The following is a 22880-nucleotide window of genomic DNA, read 5'->3' as shown; positions in this document are numbered from 1 at the left end:
ACGAACGAACTAGTGCACATAACTTGAGGACCTTAGTTTCATGAATCTGTTATCCTCATATATCCAGTTACAGTAAGATCAGTAACTTCGATGCAGGGTAGAAGTGGAGTGGACAAAGTGGGTTTAGTACGAAGGAGGAGGCAAGCCTGGAGGGACTAATATACAAGCTTAAGCAGATTGATGAATGTAAATGTTTTCACCAACTTTTCTGATCAATACAGATAGAGATTGGAAAAACTAAAGTCGAGCTATCCTCACAAGTAAGACAAGGATAAAGTGGAATCCGCAGATAAAAGTGTGAAAACTGTTTACGCCACGTCCGGTCGTCCTGAACACGTGAGTAGACCACGGATGCCTGATTGTGCGTACGGGCGTTTTCTGATTAGAGAGATTCAGATTGCGTGAACGAATAGCCTGGGCAATGGCCGGTTATTGGTAGGTAGATAGATGCGTGGTACAGTATTCGGAAAGCGTGTTATAATTAATCACGTTACTCCTCTCAGCAAAGGAAGTGACCACCGCACCAGTAATAGGCCTCCTCAAACCGGCACTCAGCCTTACTCTCTTGCCTAACTACCGTGTCCTGAGGCCTATGTATTATACTGTACAACGGCATGCAAAGGAGTAGATTACCAAGCTTTGAATGTGGGTCGCAGCTTATATTTGAGATGTAGGGACATCAACTGAGGAATCGTAAGGCATATTTTGGGTGAAGCGGCCGATTAGGTTTTCCTAAGTGTGAGGTATACGCCGAGTCAGACAGTCAGCCGCCAGAAGATGAATGAGGGTGGATTTCTTCTTAACTGTGACCGGTTTGGTGTTCACAGCTGTAGCAGTTATATGTTTTGAGATGAACCTGTCCGACCATTTTCATGAAGCCTGCTAACTAACCATTGGAGTTAGGCTTCAAAATCCTGTCAGCAAGACACCGAACTAAATGTAGTTTACCTTTCACTGAGACAAAGCCGGCTCCGGTAAACCGACCACTTCATTCAGCCATCAGGCACGCTTAGCAGCCGCACACCAAAGACATGGAAAGGGTTGTCATTTTCCTCTTCAAAGATAACCTGAATGATCTGATGTCCTTGGTTTAGATTCATTCAAATTTCCAGCAGCTCTGAGGGTTTGTCTTTGATGGCGAATATGTCGTTCACATATCGCCGGTAGGAATGTCTCTTTTCTATACTTCAGCGGAGTTTCCAAGCCGTCCCATAAAAACATTGGTGAGAAGTGAGCCTAGTGGAGGACCCATTGGGGTACTGTCAAATGCCTGCCTCTAGAAGCTGTTTTGGCGTTGGTATTAATTAAGTACAAAACCGTAACTTTCAGTTCATTGCCCATAAATCTGTAAGTGACCGTAAGTTTCTCGTTAATAGGATCTTGTGTAACTATGGTACCATGGGTCAAGAACATTTTGCCACCCACCCATTTTCAAAATCGCGATCACCACCAATGCAAAACCAAAACTAATCACAGAAGCCATGATAGGGGAGTAAACTCCCTCCGCTTGACACTAGTTGAAAGGTCAGCGAAAGCTCCTGGACAGTGCACTACTGGTTTCGCCGGTCTTTGGACTCATCAGGCAGGCATAGTCTATCAAATTCATTTCACCGTTGAACACCACATGGTACGTATTTGTAAAGTGAATTGTTGTTAATTGGAGACTAAAGTGATATTACACTGAATTTCGGATTCTTCAAACAAATTCACTGCACACAGGCCATTTCATGTTTCAGCTGGAATGATGTTCCTTCATAGGGCACCAGTCGTAGATATTGATCACTTGAATCTTGGTCTTGGCGTCACATGTTCAGTTAAGGAATACCATAAACAAGAGCTTTGCCCGAACTTCGTTATACCATCAAATATTAAGACTTTTCAAAGGCCCTTGGATGTTGTATCCAGGAAAAGACTTGGTTTGTGGGCAGGTTTCTTTTTAATGAACTGTCCCTATCTTTCGCAATCAAGCTTCCTGTTGTCTTGGGACAGCAAAGAGATCTTTAATAGCCATTTCCGTGGTGCGGATTTATTCCCGTTTGCTTGATTTCATACTGACTGCCGGTTCCCGCCCTGATAATTATTTGAAAAAATCAAGACGTTATTTTTAAACGAAGTTCGCTGTCAGTCGGGGAACCATTTCAAAATTACCGAAACCTTTCTTCTTCCCAACGGTTCAACGCGCTTTCAATTATCTCATTCAAAATCAAACCTTATGCTGCTCTACTGAACCGGTTTGATAATAAGAGTAAATAGTGTTTGAGGGTTAGACAACAACAGTGACAGAAATGCTTAAAATGTTATGTGGTGTTGGTGTTCACATCGGTCAGGGGTGAACTCTCCTCCTGGCCCGGCGCAATTCTTCTACTAAGTCCACGCCAAAAAGGGAAGCTTTGGACTCGAATTTTGCTCTTATCAGAGCTCATCGGCCACGTGTATCCTTGACCGTGCCGGACGAGTGTGCTACCACTACACCACCAGCTGGATACATCTGAATTATCACGTCTGAACAAGCGATGGTGTTCACGCTGGAGCAGTGTGATTGGTTGACCCGACGTCTTGGACGGCGACCCAGTAACTGCTGTACGGTAACCACCAAACTCATGTTCACCGTACGTCGGAACATGGGTAGTGGGGAGTTGAACTAAGTCCCAATTTGGCCGGACCCTGGTCAGTCGACGAAAGTCACAGCTGCATCGTGTCTTTGCTATTTCAAGGACGTAAGAAGTAGTCATCGCAAGCGGTTATTCGTAGCGGTTTCTCTGACGTCTACGGATCAGACCTGTGTGTTGCTGTCTCTGGTGTTACTTATCGGGTCTTGGTCCCATGCCATTGGCTCCCCAATCATCTGAAGCATGCTATCGCACGTACGCACTCCGCACACCCACCCACACACACACACATACACACACCACGCGGAGCATTCGCTCTGTGACAGAAATCTCACCAGACGCCCTGCACTATCACACAATCCAACGCTCGTACACATAGGTGCGAGCATCCACAAATGCCGACTTGCCGATGTAGATAGAGGTCAGACAGACAGAAACAAAACCACAGCAGACACGCATTGGTTGTGAAGGTTAACCTGCATGTGCCTCTCCTTATCGTACAATTGTGTCATATACCAAAACGTATTCGGAAGCTGATGACTGAGAATCGAATCTCCATTGTGGAATCAAATGTGTCAGATCTATTAAAGTTATCGGAATTTTACTTTTTTATGTCAATTTCGTGACACTGACTAGTAAGTAAGTCAAAATTAGTAGACACGATTTTTTAAATCCCACCGGAGTGCAAAACTAGTTTGTTTGGTTCGGCCCTGGCGATGAAGGAGTCATAGAAAGGCTAACAGGGTTTTCTGGTTTCCTGAATAATCATAGCACTGAAAAAATGGAGGTTCAAAACATGAAGTGTTCAAGTAATATAACTTTTGAGTAGATGGGTATGTGTGTATTTTCAGCTGTCCTTACAGGTAATTCACGGCTTTTGCAAGAAATTTGTTTTCCTGCCACTGAAGCACATTCGGTATGTCAGTGCCTAGAAGGAGGTGGTGCGCAAGATGAGGGTCAAAAATTTTTCAGCCTTGCGTGAGTGGGCGGCTTCAGTTGCGCCTACTAAAGAGTTTCACACTAATTTCAACTTCCAGGTGCTAGGGTTTAAGCGCTCAAACCCCAAAATAAAATAGACATTCAAGCGTAAAGACGATTTAAGCAGACAAACTATCCAGGTTTATTGCACATTTTTCGGCAAACATACCACTATCACCTTTTGTTACCTTTCTAACAAACATTTGTCCAGCATCTAAAGACATCACGTCGCAAAACGGAGACATGTAACGCAGCGTTCAAGAGGTGTGCGTAGAACGGATTAGGACCTAAAGTCGTAAGAATGTTGCTCAGCCCTCAATTTGTCAGGTCGGAGGTGATTGACAATCTATTTCCTACCGTGCATCTCTTCTACATATTGTGAAAGATATCCCTCTTCAAATTGTGCCACAGTATTTTGAAATTCGCCTATTGTTGAGAACTGGTATAAAACAGAGCACTGTCAATATTCAATAGTCCAGAAGGAGAGTAGAACATCATAGAAGGACGACATTTCTCCAAATTTTTAAGGAAATGCAGAGTATCCGTACACCAGGTATTTTTCTGGTCGCAAACGACCAGCAGAAACATTAGAATGTGTCACTCCTGTCCAGCAGTTACTTCGCTCCTTCGCTTTAGTAAACTGGCTCGAAACTCCTACAGGTACAAATAAGGACAATGCTCTTGTGACAGAAGCCACGATTATTAGGACGAAATTCTCGATTTTTTCACCCAAACTCCATGTTTGTAGCGAAAGTAGGTGATCGTGGATAAAAGTTATAAAAAGCAACAGGAGAGATATGGCAGCTAGGGCCGCAGTTCCGCCCGTTCACACTTTGCATTGGCGATAACCGCATTACTCCAACCAGTTCTATGGTTCTGTTGGCTCTTAGAGGGAAGCATTGTGCATGTTGGCACTTCCTAAATTTCCGGCGTGATAAAATTAGTAGTGGGGTTGGAGGAAAATTAAAGCATCAATCAAATTTTACCATGGATGTGGGAACGTACATAATGGTAAGTCATATACCAAGTGAATAGGCTGAGCTCAGTTGCACCAAACTTGCTTAGAAAAACGTTGACACCATGCGGAATAGTTCCAATGGACAGCACAACCAAGAGTAAAAAAGGTCACGTGCAAATCGTCATTCACGACAAGCTGAAAGGCACCACGTGGAGCTCTCTTCTCATTTTATATAAAACCCAACGAGGTGGATTTACGTGACAATTTTTAAACCCTGTCAAACAGTTGTCCCTATGTCCCCTTCATATACTGTTCCAATGTTCCTCAAGATGCCGGTGATCCTCTTCTGCAGGAATTCCAGTAGAAATATCGTTGCAGCAGTATGAAACTTTGTACAATTTCTGCTGAGCCCCAAACAGTTTTGAAACCTGTCACAATGCCGACACATAGTCTGGCCTGATTTACATGAAACTACGCGGTTGGTCACCGGATGTCAAGTGATATCTAGTCATCAGATGATTCGCACCTGCTATACCTATTCAAAAAATTGTTGGGCTTCAATTACCGTATTTAAACCCCGAGACTCCTCCAAAGTGAAACACTCTCGGTTAAAGACCAGTGAGACAGCAGAACCAACCTAAGCAGTTTTCTCTGTTGTGAATATGTAGCAGCTTGAAACTCTGACATGTGAGGCGACGACCAGTAACTGTCCTGGTGGTGTCGATCGAACCCCGCGGACGTTTCAAACGTGATGATTAGCTACTGATTAGTTGTAGTTGGCTTTGGAATTTGTAGAGTTAACTCGTTTGAAACGTCGTCCCCCTCCCCTGGTATAATCACAGTTAAATTTAAATAGACGAGCAAAACACATTAGCCTATGTGAATAAACTAATGAAACACAGCAGTAAATTGCCGCAGGAATTGGAAGATTGTAGAAACTCCGAAATCAAAGTATGAACGACGCGAATTACATGCATTTGCACACCATTTAGGATTTAACGGGTGATTCAACGAAATCCCAACAAGCTCTTCAGCTGAATATGATGCATAATCGCCCTTCTTGTTTTATTTGGCATGATATTGCAGCGTATTTACTCAAAATTAAGATACTCCGACGGTTGCTTAAACTCTTCAGAAGCCCATGATTCATCAGGAAGGCGCAGCTCTCCAATTTTCTTCAATCAGGTGTTCAACGGAAACCCAAATTTGCGAACTATACCCGTTTACATGCGAATTTGGTTTTAAAGTGGGTCTCAAACGAATCAGAGATTACCCAGCAAAGAGTTCAGTTAGGAAGACAGATGACAGAGGCCAATTGACCAAGGAGGACGGGAAGGAAGAGGCGAGCTCGGAAGAGAATCTGTCATCGCAGAAAAAATATGGCGAAATAGGGATCGGACTGCGATGCTGCAAGCGAGGTGCAGTTCCTCGTCAAAGGTAGGGTAGAAAATGGATTAGGTTGTTCCTTCTGTAAACAAAAATCCCAAAAGTTAAATGATCCTAACCCCAACTAATGCGGCATTTTATACTAGTGTAAACACATAAGAATGAAACGGAAAAATTTTCCCCTAAAATTCGTTCACACAGGTACTTTAAATTTCACTTGGGAATTACGGATTCAGTCTAACCAAACCAACAGAGAAAGAGTGATTTGATATTGGTCATTAGATATTGAATATACATAAAATAATATACAGCTCTTGAAAAAATGTACGGACCTGCATCACTCGTAAATGGGGTTGGTTTGGACCAAATCGAGATATGGTTAACTTTATTTACAATTTCTGCGAGCGGGGACGTGTTTTATTACATCATCATCCTAAGCCGATGTCGTAAAATGCTAAGTCCTTGTGTGTTTAAACTGTAAATTGTGAACTCGAGACTCCAAAAGCCAACTCGTGTATTTTATTTTTCGTCTGGAGATGCTGTATGAAATTTCGAGGATTCGGGCAATCCAAGTATTTTCTCCTGTGTAGACGCTACTTATATGGTTGATGACAAAATGGTTATTTGTTGAAGTTCACTTTTTGGCAGGATTATGAAAGCCATAAGTCTTCCTTATAATATTATTTTTCTTTAGTTCTTCTAAAATGTTTTATTCTGACTGGCCTAGAATGTGCTAGTTGTTAGACATACACGTATCAAGTGTGCATCAGTTCCGCTCAGACCATACTGTAGTTGAACAGCGTATGACTTAATCAAATGCACCTACTGACCGGCCAGTCTTTCTCTATTCGTATAGTATCTTACGTCAAAACCAACATTTTCCGTTTTCCACACTGTCAAACTTGGCCATCAAGCAGGTCCGGGAGGCGATTGATTTCGTCGTATTACAACCGTGCAACATTGACTGTGATGGTGCCACATCCGATGACTTTGGGTTGCATAAATGGAGCACCACTTGTGAGCAATCGATCCGTCAGGTTTTTAAGGATGCTTGCTGGAGTTCTGCTCCATTTAGATCGCCACTCAAAAATGCTAATTGTCTATCAATGAAAACAACACCAATGGTCTAATCACATGCCCTATGAAATCGTTAAATGGATTCTACGTTGATGTACGAAAGCAGGGGGTTTTGTGAATGTGAATGTTGTATTTATTCCCGCATTTTATCACCTACTGTGTTAAAACATCTCATATGAGGAAACGCCCTTTTCGGAAGAAAATTTTTAAAGCAAAGAGGCCCTTCACATTCTAATTTTTGAGTTGGTATAAACAACTAGGAACATATTGGAGACGAGGATAGGACGAAGCGAGATGCGTTGACCCAATGCACTCTGTGTTGTCGCTGGGATTATATCACAAACTCTTGATTCATTACTAACCCATGTCATAACGTTTTTTGTTGTTGAATAGATCTGTCTTACAAGTTCACTAACAAATTGGATCGGTAAACACATTTGCCAAATAATTTGGTTTTAACGGGAGACTCATCTGTATCTCTCATCTACGATATTATACAAGTGAAAGTGTTCATATAGACCGTCTCATGTTCTATATGGCACGTTGTTTGACGTATTGCAGAGCATTTCCTTGAATGAACGCTATTCACGTGATTAAAATCAAAATAGTTTGCTTACAATTCGGGTTCAAGTAGAGCGTAGAGTTGACGAAAACTCATGGATTGTGTCTACCTGATGTGACCGAAGTAGGAAAAAGCCAGTAATAGGCTGTGGAAGAGTTTCCAGAAACTTTATCAGCTGTGGTCTTTCAAGAACACTCACTGGTAAATAGTTCAATTAAATATTCCAGAACTATCGACGATTTAAAACAGCAACATAGAACTGCTCTTCCAACGTATTCCTTTCATGCCATCTGGCTTTTTCGGTGCGGTGTAAATTAGTTACTGGTACTCCATGATTAAAAACCCGAATTTATGGTAGTCTGCTAAACAGATAAATCACTGGATGATCATTTTTCACGAAGAGCAATTTTGCATGTGTCCGAAAGAACCATTTTTCTTCATCTAACTTATTTCATTATATCGGAGTTCCCACTCAGGTAAAATTCCCCAACCTCATAAGGCAGCTGGGATGTGTGCAAACTTTTGTTGAATGGATGTTTCGAAGTACTTTTAAAGCCACGTGATTAATGGCAATTTCACAATAATTGCACCAACGTGCCTTACCTACGTCTACTAGTTTCATTCTGATAAGCCGTTGAAATTATCGACCAAGAACCTGTGAATCTCGATTAATTGTCTAAGAATGTTCACTGATATAGTGCACATAGTCCTCACTGATGTGGATAATGTCTTCAAAAGCTTGTTTCTTGATAACCTAAGTAGGATTTGCCGGTCTGTTTGACAAGTAGTTTATGCCTCAGTATTTTCAGACCAGTCGATGAAAGCAGCAGCTAACTACAAGATTTTTTGGCCAACAACATATAGCGTTTGGCTCTAATCAAACAAGTTCTTAGCTGAATCTTGGGTCTACCGAATCTGTACAACAAAAATCCTCTGTGCTTTTAAGAAAACTCGGTTTGCCTGGTGGCATCTATAAGTGCTTTGGTGAATCGTACACTAGCTAGGTGCGAATCGATTCAACACAACTAATGTAGGTATGTAAGATTTACTTAAAAGCCTACCAAAGTGACAGGTGAGTTTGAGATTTAGCATCAGCTCATCTAACAGCCTCACAACTTTCAAAGGGTGCACTGATCTCAGTCACACTTGATGATGGAGATTCCTTTTGAGCGCATCTTGGAGCATCAGAAGAAAATAACTGATAGCTTGTTCATAGCGCACATAGATGAATTATTCAATGCGTGGGAATCTCGTCAGCTTCATTCTGTGCATTGCAGCTTGCGATTGGCTGAGTATCAAGATTATCGTTCTTTTCATTCATCACAGTGCGTTCAAATCAAGACAAATTTCATGCGAAAAGTGGCTGAACAAAGTTCTTGCCCTGCGAAAGAATCAACGTGAAGTGTTTGTTCCGGAAAGTCTTGTTTTACTCTTCTCTTGATCGGTGAACATTTCGATGGACAACGCAAATAATATTGACGAGTTCCTAGGTTGTGATACTCCGGATACTTTGTTAAATCTATCAAGGGCGCTGCCAGGTACCATTCACCTATTTGACATTTTACACGGTTTCCGCTTCTTAGTAGCTATCTGTACATTTGGAAACCTAGTCACCATATCTCGGTAGCAAGATGACAACGTACAGCGGCCAGAAATATCCTGAGAATGAGATTTCGAGACATCTCATTTTGTGTCGCAATAAGGGTGATTATAGGAACAAGTGTTTCCACTTCCAACAACAGCTTCTTGAAACGGATTGGAGATGCACTATCTGGTGTTTTAAATGATTCACCTACCTGAATCCTAGGTGTCTGTCTATCCTTTTCTGTCTGTCAATGTACCACCACAAGGACAAGGACGGAACTCAGTGATCTTTGCAATCAATTGCTAATGCTAATTGACTTTCGGTGTATTACTAACTCGGCTGGAGCGACATAACCAGTGTCAGGTTTACCACATTTGACTCGTGTGGAGGTGTGGCAAGGCTAGGCGAAACTCGCTCGCCAGAAGCTGACTCACCAGAAGAAACGCGATTATTAATTCAAACGACTTAAACGTGATCTGCAAAATCTGTGACTACCCTGTGTTCACCTAATCGAAGCGAGCGTTGTGGTAAGTCATTCCGATCCTTGCTCGTATGTGAATAGCTGTTGTTAGTCTACCTGCTGGATTCGACTAATCTGATGACGTAGTCGACTAGATGTAGCAGCTGGTGAGTTTCTTAGAAATAAGTGATTTGTTATGTCTAGAAGATAAGCTAGTCAACTGTGACGCTAATTCAAGCTGAATTATCACGTAAGCGATTTCCTAATGAGGTTTAAAAGTCTCGCGTGTCTGGTTTTAGGGTTAAAAATTCCCGTGAGTAAATTAGATAAATTTTCAATGATATGAACCACATTTGTACGAAACACTGTTCCGAAGCACTCAGACTATCTTTCACCTCAACTTATGGGTCAGTTCGCTAATCAACACGAACAAGGCCCTATTTTGGAGTCCGGAGACTGGGCTGAAAAGCAGTCCCATGTCGTAATGTATTTGATGCAGATATGCAAAAAATGGCATGCAATGTAAGATTTTTTTTATCAGTTTTCAGGTCTTAAGGAATTTTCATAGGCATTTCCTCACTCTTGCTGACTTGGTTGTCGGTAAAGAGGTACATCCGTGTGCAACACGCCCATCGATAAATGGAGGATCCGAGCTGAACTGTTGCCATCTGTGTTCTCGGTTTCATGGTTGACCTGTGATTAGTTTTTCAATCGTCACATTCTCATATCCCACCAAAAATTTCTCGATATTCTCCTTTTGGTTCCAGTCATCTCCCAGCGTCACTTGATTAGTGGGTCTTTTAGTAGTGTGAAAACACATTCTTCTGGGTTGATGGTGCACACTATCTAACGTCCACTTGGCCTACACAGTTTTCTTGCTCCCCACCTTCGCAAGTCATTGAGCCGTACAACCTGAATCCTCTTCGAGAGTAAAGTCACTAGCCTGTGGTGGTACCTATATTGGGTTGGTTTCTGCATGTCGGTCGATTGTGTTTGTAGCGGAGTACCATATTTCGAAGAGGTTCCTTGCATTTCATTTGCGTGCCGAGACCTTTACTTCCTCTAGATTGCGAGTATACCCCTCTGATCTTCCTGCGTTTAAACCAGGGAGAACGAACCGTGCCTTCTGACTGATGCGGTGAATCCTTTCATCCATGATAAATATAAATTTGGAACTGTTTAGGGTGACAGTGCGCATAACATTCTAAGTTGTTTTCAAAGCGAGACATGCATGGGATCCGAATGGATTTCTTGCTTACGTTATCAGTTCACCAAGTAGGGTAGCGGAGGTCTCCCCAATCAATTTTGGATCGGTATTTAAGTTTATGAAGTATTTTTCAGGGTTATTGACAACTTTATATGATTTCTAAGGTCAACGAATTTCCACCCGTTCACCCTAACATTGAAACAGAAATTAATATGCGAGGATGATGTTAAGGATCAAAGGAGTCTTCCGTTTGTGATGCCTATAAGTGTGAAATGCAGTATGTATGTATGTAATTTTGGAGGTTACACCTACCGGGGCAAAATCGGTGGTGGACTGTCGAGGGGCTTCCATCAATCTTAGGAGTAGTGTCCTATCAAGTGGTCCTGAGGTTATGCTTTTACTACATGATTTCACAACGGCTTTATTATCATACTCATCATATATCGTCCCAGAACTTACTACTTCTAAATGTTCTTGTCTTACTAGTGGCAAGCTTATTTTGAGCACTCCTCCAAAAAACCAGACTTGGTGGCCTCCAAAACTTCACTGTGCATTCCAGACAGATAAGCAGGCATTGAGTAGAGGTATGCACGCATCCGAGCATCTGAGTCAACGTGCTGCAAATGACAGATCTATCCACGTTCCAGTATGTGGAATCTGGATTCATAATCAGTAAATTTCGTGTATCGATTTTTGCTTGTTCGTACACCAACCCAAATAATCACAGACTTATTCGTTTTGGCCTGGCGACTGACCGTGGCGTGTTTGAACAGCAACTCGTGACAAGCCAATCGTCGCTGTCTTACACAGATTCTTTTATTGGAAAAACCAACCCATGAAGGATGAATAACGGAAAGACCACAGTCACGCTGCGAATGGTCGATATTGATCGTGATAACCAATTGGTGCCTAGCAGTCAAAGGGGATGGAGCGACGAACCTGACAGTTCTATTAGATTTCCAAGGTTGGTGAATGTCACGACCGTGAACCACTAAACACACACAAACAAACAAAAATCGCCAAATGTCAACTTCATTCTATGCCCCACTGCAAACTGACTATAACAAATAATTCTGATTTAGGCCGTTATTTTCACTAGGACTTTTTCACAACCTATTACGCGACGTCGAAAACATTTCGTCCTGTAACGAGACTATGTAGCTGAGAGCTAATCCCCCTCCTATTAGGAGTGCTTCGATTCACACATGGGTATAACATATTTTTCGAGTGGTATCTTTGCGCAAGGTTGAATCTGAAGTTCATCGGAAAATAAACAGTTTACCTGGATAATCAGACTTCCCCAAGACCGGTTTTGTCTCCATCACACAACTACAAGAATGGTACCGGAAAAAAGGAAGCGGTTACATTGTTCTCATCACAGGAATTATCCGTACAGTCTGTTCATATAGGAGTTAGGTGGATGCAGTAGTATGCCGGGCTGCTGCTATTTCTCTGGAGTACCAAACACGCAGCTCAAAAGTGACTCTCAAGTAGTGTGAAAACCATGATTGGATGGACGTGATTGTAGACCAATGAAATTCACATATTTTCACACTGTAGTACTCGAGCCAATTCATTTAGCCCTGTTCTGTGTGTGAGTAGCTTAGAGAAAGGGCTCGTTTTCAACAGTGATGCCCACCGATCAAAACCGAGTGCAGCCAGCCTGTCGCACTAGCCCCTGGATTGAGTGAGTGCAATAAACTCTAATTGTTAAGGAATGCGTTTCAGACCGAAGTGGGAGTATCACAGATCGCTACATGCTACTTTGTGATTGCGTCATTGAAAACATGGTACTGGTGTGCCCTGATAGTGTTCACAAGCAAAATCCTTACATTAAGATTCGGATTGCTAAATCGGAAATAACTGTCTTTAGCTGCCTCAAAGATTAAGGCATTGAATGTTTTGCGTGAGGTTTTGGGACTAACTGACGTGGCTAATCGTTCTAGAGGTACTGTAAGGTAAGTCTGTCACTCACACCTTGTTTGCTGTATGCCCCAATGTAGAGGCTTGTTTCGGTCATAAAGGTATCTGAAGATGGTCAAATAGTCTTTTTACGATATCTCCGTTTAAGTAACAAAGTCAGCAGTGATTCTTGTTACTGAGCCGTAACAAAATACTTCAGAACCTGATTAGTGCTCACAAGTAACGAGCCTTTACGCTTTCGGACACGCCTGACGGTTCATATGCAGCGTGTAAAACACAACTCACGCGTTAGGGTCCCAAAAACAGAGTTCTCAGTTTTTTCGAGAGCTAGCCGTCGTTTCAGCTTATGGATGCATTACTCGATACGGCGGTACATGAGGTCATAAGCTCAAAACAGGCATCGCGGTCCATTGCAGCTGTCCCGCCACGTCTTGCAGAAAAGCATGTCTAGTGGGTCGAACGGGACCATGTGCCGCATATTCGTCAACGTAAATAGATATCACAGAGACAACAATGAGACTAGTAACTTTCTCGAATATGATTCGCTGGTAAACACATTAGGATTATCAGGAGTACACATTTACTCCAAAGTTTATACGTGTCGCTTACTTGTAAGCATGCTATGTCAGCTTGAAATATCATATTCCCCTCTGTAAAAAAAACCATCCAAATGGAAAAGCGAGCTTGATCGAGTTAATCGTTGCTTTCATATCAGAGCCACAACTTCGGCTTCGGTTTCTACTTATGCATTTAGAACCATATTAGCGCAATGATGCATAAGTTAATTTTAGAATTGCAGATTGGTTGCATAATGAAGTTTCACCGAATACACGCCATCGCCGCTCAAAAATCCGTGTGTTCATTTTTTTGGCTCGACCGTTCATTCCTTCTTGTTTCGAAGGCAGCGTGCCGGCTCCCAAAAACCGTGGGAAAAGTGGTTTTCGTCGGACGCGCAAGATATACGGTCATTTGTTTTCGAATTGACCATCCACAAACTGATCAAAAACCAACATGTTTTCTCAGTAGTGCGATCGTGTTGGAAATTTCAATGCCTCAAGCTCGTTGGCGTAGAGTACATTAGTTAAACGGGCAAAAATGTCCAACAAAGCGACTGGTTGAAATTGATCGGTATTCTTTATAATGGTGAAGTGTAATCTCTAGGTGATTGTCAGACGGAAAAATTTAGAATGCGCAATCATTTCCTTTGCTTTACATACATCATGCCAACGCTAGTCGAAGGCCACGTGATCAAACCAGACACACCCACCGGATTTATTCCGCTTCTTCCGAGATCTGGTCAAACATTCTAAGTTGATGAATCTGTCTTGTAAACAGCTTCCTGATGAATGTGTTCGTAATTCTCGATGCTATACTTCATCCCAGATTTCGTCGGTATCGACGGGTCTCAAATTACTCGCGAGATTGTCCTTGGCGCCGATCGTGACTTCCAAAAGACTTTTGACGGTGTAATTGGAGGTAAGTTACGTTGAGTCTTATATGTTTCGGTATTTGACGGACTGAAGCGACCAATTTCAGAGGCGTACAGTCACTAAGTAGATGGAAATTGGTACAAGCAAGTATGCATGATTGATCGGGATGGCCATATAATCCTTCATTTTGTTTACAATCTTTTATCCTATCTCCAGCATTCTACTGGAACGGTCATTATTTGATTGACGAAAGGGGCAGTCTTGTGTCGGATGCAAACGTGATGGTAGCACCTGGCCGACAACCATCCGGCAACATGGAAGAAGTGGTTGTAGTTTTGATGCCACATTTGCTTCAACCCATCACCACGGAGAAACCTGGACCCCCGAAACCACTTCCAGATCGAATTCCAGAAGGATCAAACGCTGGCGGTGTCGTCATGCCCGGTCTTGGGACGGGTAACGTCAACCTTGGCGCACCGATATTTGTTCCCGGTAAGCGAGCCCCTCCCAACCAAACAAATTATGTTAAAATGGACTTTGGTTAAACAAACGAGACTCACCTCTGTTTTACCGTCTTGCATTGAACAGGGAAGGTTTACGGTGGTGGTGGAGCCGGCATGAACGCAGGTACCGGCCTGATGCTTAAACAGCCTGGTGGTATTCTGGGAATGGGCGGACTTATTGACGCGCTCATCGCCGGTCTTTTGTTGGCCCTACTCCTCCTGATCTCTGCCCTTATTTGGGCTTGCTGGCGATGTAAACCTGGATGTTGTCCTTGGTGTTTTGGAAAGTCTGGAGCTGGAATGGGAACTTCGGCATGGGATCGCCTGATTGGAGTGTGTTGTGCGCCGCCGAAAGGTATTCATTTTCAGCCCGTCTGCTTTTATTTACTGTTAGAAGTTAGGACATTTGGCATTAAGTACTCTGGGATCGAAGTTAAACTGGTGACTTGCCGAACCTAATGTGTTGTGCGTAGCACAGACCAATTACTCGCTACCTCGTATAATTGCTCCTTACTTTAACAAGCAACATTGCAGAGAGGCTCATTTTACACCATTTGCGATATGACGACAATCGCTTGGATTCATTCGGCTTCCTTCAGTCTATCCGGCTGAAACCAGTCCGCATTTCTTCTGGGAACGAACCGCGGTCAAAAATTTACTGCCCGCGTTATGTACTGAAGGGACAGTAGCAAACTTTCTGGGAGTGAAGTCAGTGACTAGCCAAATCCAACAGCATATAGTGTCTAAGTGTAATTGGACTTACAGTAATCTTCCCCAAGAAAACGGTTTCTCGAAATGTACTTTCGAATTAAATGGTTATCCCAAGGATAGATCGGTTCTTTAAGCCCTCATTGCGGGGTCTGCAATCTCAATGGATTTCAAAACAGAATTTTATGGCGTTCCGTCAGAAAACTGAAAGACTGAGGTTGAGGACTTTTTTTTAACATGTTGAAGGAAAGGGACTTCGTGAATGTCAAGGGTAACGCTTTTTACTGTAGTTGTTGCTACAGTGTTAACTCCCGTATTGGTGCTGCTTTATTTTAGACCCACTTTGGAATTTGATGTGGCTGAAGCGTATTCCTACAATTTGCATGAAATCTCATTTTTATTACTAAAAATCTGAAGACATGAAAAGAAGTTCCGATGCTCTGTTTCCCGAAAAGTATCTGATTGGCTTTTTAGTTACCGTTCACGCTTGTTTTTTGCCAGGAAAACCGCCCCAACCTTTACAAGTACAGACTGCCTTGCCCTGTTTATTTTCTGGCCATCAAGTCATAAGACACCTGGTTGAAGATGAGTTGGCTGTTGATTTGTCCGCCAAGCTTGGCGATCTGTTTGCAGATATTTTGTCACCAACCGCGGAGACATCATCAATGCCTGGTTTGGTGGGTACTTTCTCCTTGTATGTGTACAGTGTATAGAAGAATAGTTGGTAGCTCATGGTAAGATTGGCGCACAACCACGCCTTAACTGGTGACGTAACGTTTGCAAGCAAATTGCCGAGCCAGAGGTACAGATCAACTACCGCCTGATCAAACACCAATGAATTCACCCGAGTTATCAATATTTGGACACTGTCGATCGATGCGTTATTATCCATTTGCTTCTGTTAGCCTACGTTGAATTTCCCAAATGTTTTGTCATCACTCGGGTGTTTCAGCATGTAGTTAGCCAACATTAGCCCAGGGTGTCTTATTTCGAAGAACAAACTTCGCCAGTTTGAACCAATCTCACTAAGGCATGAGGATAAGGCAAAGGAAAAAGCATGCCCTGCAACGTAATTCAAAATTCCGTCCTGAAAAATTACATAATTATAATAAGAGAAAGCGAGCTCAGAGTGACACGTCGGTGTTTTTGGTGGCCTGAAGTTAATATCTTGAAGGTAAACAGTATTCTAGGTTGTAAATGCTAGCTTGTTTCAGGAGAATGCCTGATTGTGGGCACAAATTCGTTTAAAAATTGCAGAGATCTATAGCTAGCACGAAATCTTTTAATGGACTTACATTACTCTGTATTACAGATGTATGCGATTATAATTCGCAGATTTTGAAGGTCAACCTATATCACCAGCACTCTTCGGACGCACGTCATTCCGTTTTGATTTTCCTTTCTTCATCGAAACTCCACGGCCAAATGTCTCCGGCAGGTTTTTGAAAATGTGCGCTTTAAACATGGGGATGAAAGTTAAATGTTCTAGAAAGAAGTCCCCATTCGCCCTAGTCTATTCAACTCTTGATATTTTAGTTCACCACCTCGTATTGAAAACCACTCCCCCCAACGGGCCACTTTGCATTTTTGGAAGGTGATTTTCCACTTGTCTCACAATATGTACCCGTCACCACAACATCCAACGAGTTTTCTGGCGCGCATCAACGCCACAGTCAGATAAAGGACAAGATATCGCTTTTCGATCGCGCAAGTGTCTAATCCTTTCCATAGTCAGTATAGGCCATTCGCCACAGTCAGATAAAGGACAAGATATCGCTTTTCGATCGCGCAAGTGTCTAATCCTTTCCATAGTCAGTATTTTTAGGCCATTCGGAATAAGTTAATTCACTTCGCATAAGAATACCACACTGGAAACTTGAAAATGCCCCTTCAAAATTGTCCTTCATCAGATGCGAAGACAATTAAGTGAAGAAAAGCTTCTAGCCTCTCGTGGTTGAGGGAATTTCCCAGGGATTTTTTCACGCCACATCGTGAGTATCGAAGATGAGCATTGTGACCTCTTTAGTAGTGTGATGTCACCCGGGAGGGAACTTTGCTGGGAGAATACCATACTTGCAGAATTAAACTTTCTTCGTTCGAAAAATAATTGTTCATCTTGTTCCTCTCACTGTAATATAAATGCCATTAATTCGCTCATCTAATTCTCTAATTTTTACCAATTTTCTAATGTACCATCTTTCTCCTATTTAGAAAAAGATGGCCCACTACTTGCAAACGGGAAGGATATTATGGTGAGTTAACCATAGGTTTTGTTCCTTTTGATTTAAAGTATCCCGCTGATCAAGGACCTAAGTCCTTGATCCTTAAATACGAAACAGAACAGGCGTACAAAAAATTTCAGGACGAGGCTCAGCAGTCAGTTTAGATTTATGTACAAAGCTAGAGCGTTGTCAAATTTGTCTTTCAGCCATACACTGCATCCCACAAAGTTCCCTTAGGCGATTAACTACTGTACTTTTATGGGAGCACAGTGCACTTTGGTGTGGAGTCTTGACACCATATCTCCTTAAATCAACTCGATTCGTCAATTGAGGGCGAATTATGGTTGTTCGTCATGCCGGACAGTATTACTGTTGGTAGTGAGAGTAGGTTTGAAAATTTTAGTGAATGTTTTTTCTGTAGGTGAATCCAGTCTACTCTGAAAAGATGAGAAGCACTGTACAGCTGTTCTATTCTAATTGGGAAGCCAAACAGAGGCACAGTCAGCACGTGATCACGTGACGTGGATCTCGTGACTGGGGGAAGAGTGGTGCTATACCCTGTCTAGGTGGTCGAACGGTCAAACTACTGGCTTGGGGATGGTGGGTTCGAGACTTCCTGGAATTTCTTGATATGCTCACAGCTGGTGATTCACCAGTAATAGTGAAACATGAGAACAGTAAATGAGGCGAACAAAGCTTGTTTTCTATGATAGTTCCTCTTGGTTGATACGCCACAATTTTATATGTTACTAGAAATCACGTGTAAAGGTTAAATCTGGTATACATACACTTTAGAGGAATAGAAATCAAAGGAAGAGGGTTTCAAATAAGGAGTAGGTCAATGGGCCACGGAATCAGGTACGTGACTTCAATGTCAAACAGGCTTTTGGGACCGGATTTTTCGCAGGCGTGTTCAAGTTCAAATGTTGTACAAGTTTCTTTTGAACGCAAATTTGTGGATCTAGCAGTCGGATTTTAATTGCCTCTGTGATCGATAGTAGTGTGGATCGTACCAGTCGTGATCTGTTCAGAGGTGCCCGGTATATTACAGTGAAAGCTTGCTCTCCGTCGATGATATGACTAGTTTCGGCCAAATATTATAGTATTGCATCTGAGCCTGGTTTCTTCTAACTACGACTCAAAGACACGGGATTGTGCTCTCGCATTCTGTCCGATAAACGCCTTACCATACGACTAACTTATGATACTCGGCACAAATACACAAATGGATGCACTCAAAAGCTGGAAATGTGTCCTTCAAGCAGAAACTGGTAGTGGGGCTGGATTTGAAGCTCAAACACAGATTGGTAGCCAAGTATGTCGTATCAACAGAGTTTCTAAGCCTTCTGGTAATTAGTTCAGCAACCGAGTCACCTTTGAATGGGAGTCGCATGTAGATGAGCTACCTCCCAGCAGAACATTGGGCTTAACGTATCCCATAGTATTGGGTACGAACCTTTCAGGATATTCGTTCTGTAGGAATATGTGTCCCAAGAACTTTAGTTCCTTTTTTAAACAGTCGGGGTAGCATATCTCTATTGCTGTTTTAGTCAGTCACCTAATTAGATTACATTTTTGTCAAAATGGAATGAGGTTATGGAATTGAATATGCTGACCTTTCTACGTTTGCTTTGTTTTCAATGGTCCCGTCGGTCTTCTCTTTAACAATGACATCGAAGAAACTTGACTGTCCGTTCTATTCTGACTCGATAGTGACCTTGATGTTGATGACGGGTGAATTGAAACTACTTAGCACGTCTGTTGCGCTGATAGTTCCGTTAGCAAGTACGAGGATTTCGTCAACGTAGCAACAATACAACGTTTACCGTGCATTGAGTGTTCTGATTTTGAGTTTCCAGTTTGGCTATGGAAAAATCTGCCTACCTGAGACCTGGAGGATTTCCCATTGCCACCCCAACCTTTTGTCGATAAATTTGATTGTCAAAAGTAAACTGAACATTGTAGGGAGCAGGAGTTCCTTAAGATCCGAGATGGGAATGCCAATATCTTTACCGTTGCTCTTAATCATGTCAAAAACGTAGTCTATTGTCTCAGTGAGTGGTATATTTGTAAACAATGACTCGACGTCCAGGGAGAACATGGAGTATTTATCAATCTTCAGATATTTAATCTGATCGACGAAATCAAAATTGCCCCTCAGACTGTGTTGATACTTCTCTACTGATTGGTTCTAACAGACAGACAAGCCGTCTATACAAAGCATGGTAAGGAGAATCAGACATATCGAGCATGGACCTGAGACGTAGGCCGGGTTTATGCACTTTTGAGAGAAAGCCGAGGTCTAATTAGATTACATTTTTGTCAAAATGGAATGAGGTTATGGAATTGAATATGCTGACCTTTCTACGTTTGCTTTGTTTTCAATGGTCCCGTCGGTCTTCTCTTTAACAATGACATCGAAGAAACTTGACTGTCCGTTCTATTCTGACTCGATAGTGACCTTGATGTTGATGACGGGTGAATTGAAACTACTTAGCACGTCTGTTGCGCTGATAGTTCCGTTAGCAAGTACGAGGATTCCGTCAACGTAGCAACAATACAACGTTTACCGTGCATTGAGTGTTCTGATTTTGAGTTTCCAGTTTGGCTATGGAAAAATCTGCCTACCTGAGACCTGGAGGATTTCCCATTGCCACCCCAACCTTTCGTCGATAAATTTGATTGTCAAAAGTAAACTGAACATTGTAGGGAGCAGGAATTCCTTAAGATCCGAGATGGGAATGCCAATATCTTTACCGTTGCTCTTAATCATGTCAAAAACGTAGTCTATTGTCTCAGTGAGTGGTATATTTGTAAACAATGACTCGACGTCCAGGGAGAACATGGAGTATTTATCAATCTTCAGATATTTAATCTGATCGACGAAATCAAAATTGCCCCTCAGACTGTGTTGATACTTCTCTACTGATTGGTTCTAACAGACAGACAAGCCGTCTATACAAAGCATGGTAAGGAGAATCAGACATATCGAGCATGGACCTGAGACGTAGGCCGGGTTTATGCACTTTTGAGAGACCATAAAGCCGAGGGATTGTTGTACCAGTGGGGCGGATACGCTCGAGAGTATTGGTATCAATATTTCAGGGCTGTTTAATACGTCTTAAAATATAGCATAGAAAACGACCAGTAGTACCTCCAGTGTGGTTAGAAAAGGTATAATTGCTCGACAACAGACACTATCCAGCATCGCGTGGATGGCATCTATTGATGGTTTGAATGTACAACTCACATGATAGGCAAATCGGACGTCGAGTAGCGATAAATTACCGTATTTTGGTGCATGATTCAATATACACGATACGCCCTTAGTATGCCACTAATTTGCGCACAGCTTGCATGCACGGCATAAGCACAATTATTTCTTCCTTTGAGATGGAATCATTTTCGTGTCATTCAGACATGAAATGTTTTCTTTAGGTTAGAGAGTGCTTCAGTGCAACGTTCTGATCGAAGTAAAGCCGTGGGGAAATTCTTCACTCAGTAGTAGAGCTGCGTCCGTCGTATATATATATATATATATATATATATATATATATATATATATATATATATATATATATATATATATATATATATATATATATATATATATATATATATATATATATATATATATATATATATATATATATATATATATATATATATATATATATATATATATATATATATATATATATATATATATATATATATATATATATATATATATATATATATATATATATATATATATATATATATATATATATATATATATATATATATATATATATATATATATATATATATATATATATATATATATATATATATATATATATATATATATATATATATATATATATATATATATATATATATATATATATATATATATATATATATATATATATATATATACGACGGACGCAGCTCTACTACTGAGTGAAGAATTTCCCCACGGCTTTACTTCGATCAGAACGTTGCACTGAAGCACTCTCTAACCTAAAGAAAACATTTCATGTCTGAATGACACGAAAATGATTCCATCTCAAAGGAAGAAATAATTGTGCTTATGCCGTGCATGCAAGCTGTGCGCAAATTAGTGGCATACTGAGGGCGTATCGTCTATATTGAATCATGCACCAAAATACGGTAATTTATCGCTACTCGACGTCCGATTTGCCTATCATGTGAGTTGTACATTCAAACCATCAATAGATGCCATCCACGCGATGCTGGATAGTGTCTGTTGTCGAGCAATTATACCTTTTCTAACCACACTGGAGGTACTACTGGTCGTTTTCTATGCTATATTTTAAGACGTATTAAACAGCCCTGAAATATTGATACCAATACTCTCGAGCGTATCCGCCCCACTGGTACAACAATCCCTCGGCTTTATGGTCTCTCAAAAGTGCATAAACCCGGCCTACGTCTCAGGTCCATGCTCGATATGTCTGATTCTCCTTACCATGCTTTGTATAGACGGCTTGTCTGTCTGTTAGAACCAATCAGTAGAGAAGTATCAACACAGTCTGAGGGGCAATTTTGATTTCGTCGATCAGATTAAATATCTGAAGATTGATAAATACTCCATGTTCTCCCTGGACGTCGAGTCATTGTTTACAAATATACCACTCACTGAGACAATAGACTACGTTTTTGACATGATTAAGAGCAACGGTAAAGATATTGGCATTCCCATCTCGGATCTTAAGGAATTCCTGCTCCCTACAATGTTCAGTTTACTTTTGACAATCAAATTTATCGACGAAAGGTTGGGGTGGCAATGGGAAATCCTCCAGGTCTCAGGTAGGCAGATTTTTCCATAGCCAAACTGGAAACTCAAAATCAGAACACTCAATGCACGGTAAACGTTGTATTGTTGCTACGTTGACGGAATCCTCGTACTTGCTAACGGAACTATCAGCGCAACAGACGTGCTAAGTAGTTTCAATTCACCCGTCATCAACATCAAGGTCACTATCGAGTCAGAATAGAACGGACAGTCAAGTTTCTTCGATGTCATTGTTAAAGAGAAGACCGACGGGACCATTGAAAACAAAGCAAACGTGGAAAGGTCAGCATATTCAATTCCATAACCTCATTCCATTTTGACAAAAATGTAATCTAATTAGATGACTGACTAAAACAGCAATAGAGATATGCTACCCCGACTGTTTAAAAAAGGAACTAAAGTTCTTGGGACACATATTCCTACAGAACGAATATCCTGAAAGGTTCGTACCCAATACTATGGGATACG

At 41.5% G+C, this 22880-nt stretch overlaps 1 protein-coding gene across 1 annotated transcript in view; it reads left to right on the top strand.

Moving 5' to 3' along the window:
* T265_07089 (hypothetical protein) overlaps positions 1 to 22880 on the top strand; it is a gene marked incomplete at both ends in the record, with an annotated part of 117177 nt that overhangs the window by 76033 nt on the left and 18264 nt on the right. Inside the window, 4 exons of the mRNA XM_009172527.1 lie at positions 14129 to 14221; positions 14392 to 14667; positions 14764 to 15033; positions 17598 to 17638. Coding sequence (XP_009170791.1) covers positions 14129 to 14221; positions 14392 to 14667; positions 14764 to 15033; positions 17598 to 17638 — 680 coding nt within the window. The remainder of the gene's footprint in view (positions 1 to 14128; positions 14222 to 14391; positions 14668 to 14763; positions 15034 to 17597; positions 17639 to 22880) is intronic.

The sequence above is a fragment of the Opisthorchis viverrini genome, assembly GCF_000715545.1.
Source record: "Opisthorchis viverrini unplaced genomic scaffold opera_v5_156, whole genome shotgun sequence".
In the NCBI taxonomy this organism is placed as follows: domain Eukaryota; kingdom Metazoa; phylum Platyhelminthes; class Trematoda; order Opisthorchiida; family Opisthorchiidae; genus Opisthorchis; species Opisthorchis viverrini.
The sequence above is the reverse complement of the archived record's forward strand: the minus strand, read 5'-3'. Positions and strand labels throughout refer to the sequence as shown.